Here is a 2127-nt window from a genome sequence, read left to right as displayed (position 1 = left end):
CACAAATTCCTCCCTCGCTGAACAGAAACTTCCACAACAGGCCATTCAAACCTTGTTTCCCTTTCTTTGACAGAACACATATCTCTTCTTCACGCTTCATTTGAAACCAGCCACAGCCACGTTATTCACTCAAGTTGCTTTGAGAGGAAATGTCTCCTTCTGCTCTGCTCATTCCTGCGTTGTTCCGAGCTGACCTTCAGTGGCATTTAGCAACTCGCACACTTATTTGAAATAGCACAATACCGCTCATCAACGAAATGACTACTCAAGTCTCTTGATGACACTCAGAGAGCTGGATAAGTGGCCGTGAGGGAGTGGGGAACTCAAAGAGCTGACACGAGAGGAAGAGAAGGGAGTGAGAAAAAGAGAGGACAGATGGCATGATTACACAACAAGTAGAGAGATTTGTCGATGTTGAGCAACAGCTGAGCAGATTTTCGGTCTTGTTTCCTCTGATCAAATGCTTATGTTTGTAAGGCAAGGCAAGGCAAGGCAGCTTTATTTGTATAGCACATTTCAGCAACAGGGCAATTCAAAGTGCTTTACACAAAATCAGTTAAACAGATAAAACACAAGTACAAACAGTTAAAAGTCATAAGCATTAAAAACCAATAAAACACATGAATAGACAGTTAAAAACAAAATAGAAACATTAGGACACATAAAACACAAGAATAAAAGTTACAGTGCAGCATAAGAAATGTAAAGAAATGATTAGTCATTTAAAGAAAGGCAGCATCAAAAAGAAAGGTCTTCAGCCTTGATTTAAAAGAACTGAGAGTAGCAGCGGATCTACAGGTTTCTGGGAGTTTATTCCAGATATGAGGAGCATAAAAACTGAAAGCTGCTTCACCCTGTTTAGTTCTGACTCTGGGGACAGAAAGTAGACCTGTCCCAGATGACCTGAGAGGTCTGGGGGGGTCATAGTGTAGTAGCAGAGGTTGTAGAGGAATATGGTTGCAGTTTTCCCCCCACAACACCAGTTACTATAACAATACCACACCTCTATTCCTTCACATTCTATTACATAAGAGAGAAAAACAGATTTGTGTCTACTTTTGGCAAGTGTGCATCTGTTCTAGACACTCCCTGCATATTTTGTGTAGTTTATGACTGTAGAGAATCAGGCATTTCGTCAGTTTTTCCTTCTCGTGCACAGCTTTGTTCGGGTCCAGGTGTGTGGAGAACATTTTAGAAAATCTAGAACGCTCTCGATACAACTAAACTCTGAGAATTCAAAGTCGTCTTCTTTCTCAACTTATTGATATTTTGTGCTGTTGAAACTAGAGGAGGATGGGCTGCCCGCTGCTGCTGCTTACAGGTCTGATGCTCATCGCAGCTTGCTCTCACTTTCTCTGTGTAAGTACTCTGCAAACAATCAGTCAGGCTACTTTGTTGCTATACACACATCTTTCCTTGGCTTTTTTTTGTGTGTGCTTATGGCTTCTTATCATATATTGTTATATCTGTAAATGGGTTATCATTCCTTATCTATGGCTGTCACTTAATGTGTGGCTGTCCCAGTAAAGTTAGAGAGTAAAAAACCTAAACATGTAAATCTTTGCAATCGTTCCCCATAAAGAACTAAGCAGGCCTGCCATATTGTACGGGGAAAAAAATAATTCTGTAGCTTGCTAATTTGGAGATTGTGGTTGTTTCCATAAGCAAAGGACTTTAAGACACACAGAGAGCAGAAGGTGATGGACAAGCAAGCGCATGTCAGGCAGTTATCGTTGTCATTGTTTGTGTGAATTATGTATCATAGACAATCTGGAGATCTATATAGGATGGCCTATAAATTAGGGGTGGGGGAAAAAATCGATACATCATGGTATTGCAATATTTTCAGTGGCAATACCGTATCGATACACAGACGCCAAGATTTGATCTTTTATTATGTATGTGTTGGTCAGTTTGTCTGATTGACAATCCCATTTTGCGGCAATAAAATTGAAGTGATGGGAACAAAGAGATGTTGACAGTCTCCTTTTGGGGACGTCATTTGAAACTGGGAAAAAAAAAGAAGTTGTAAAAAAGGTAATAACATGCAATATATTGGAGAATATTGCAATATGTCTAAAATCGCAATAATATCGTATCGCGGCATAAGTATCGTGATGATATCGT

General features: G+C 39.9%; 1 protein-coding gene across 1 annotated transcript in view; it reads left to right on the top strand.

Annotated features, from left to right (window-relative positions):
- The first annotated feature begins 1071 nt into the window (after positions 1-1071).
- The window catches only part of fgl1 (fibrinogen-like 1), a 7304-nt gene continuing 6248 nt past the window's right edge, over positions 1072-2127 (top strand). The window contains exons 1-2 of the mRNA XM_032528560.1: positions 1072-1175; positions 1288-1359. Of these exons, the coding sequence (XP_032384451.1) occupies positions 1110-1175; positions 1288-1359 (138 nt within the window). The 5' untranslated portion in view covers positions 1072-1109. The remainder of the gene's footprint in view (positions 1176-1287; positions 1360-2127) is intronic.

Source organism: Etheostoma spectabile, chromosome 10 (assembly GCF_008692095.1).
Source record: "Etheostoma spectabile isolate EspeVRDwgs_2016 chromosome 10, UIUC_Espe_1.0, whole genome shotgun sequence".
Classification (NCBI taxonomy): domain Eukaryota; kingdom Metazoa; phylum Chordata; class Actinopteri; order Perciformes; family Percidae; genus Etheostoma; species Etheostoma spectabile.
Note: the sequence above shows the minus strand (reverse complement) of the source record. Positions and strands in the feature narration are given on the sequence as shown.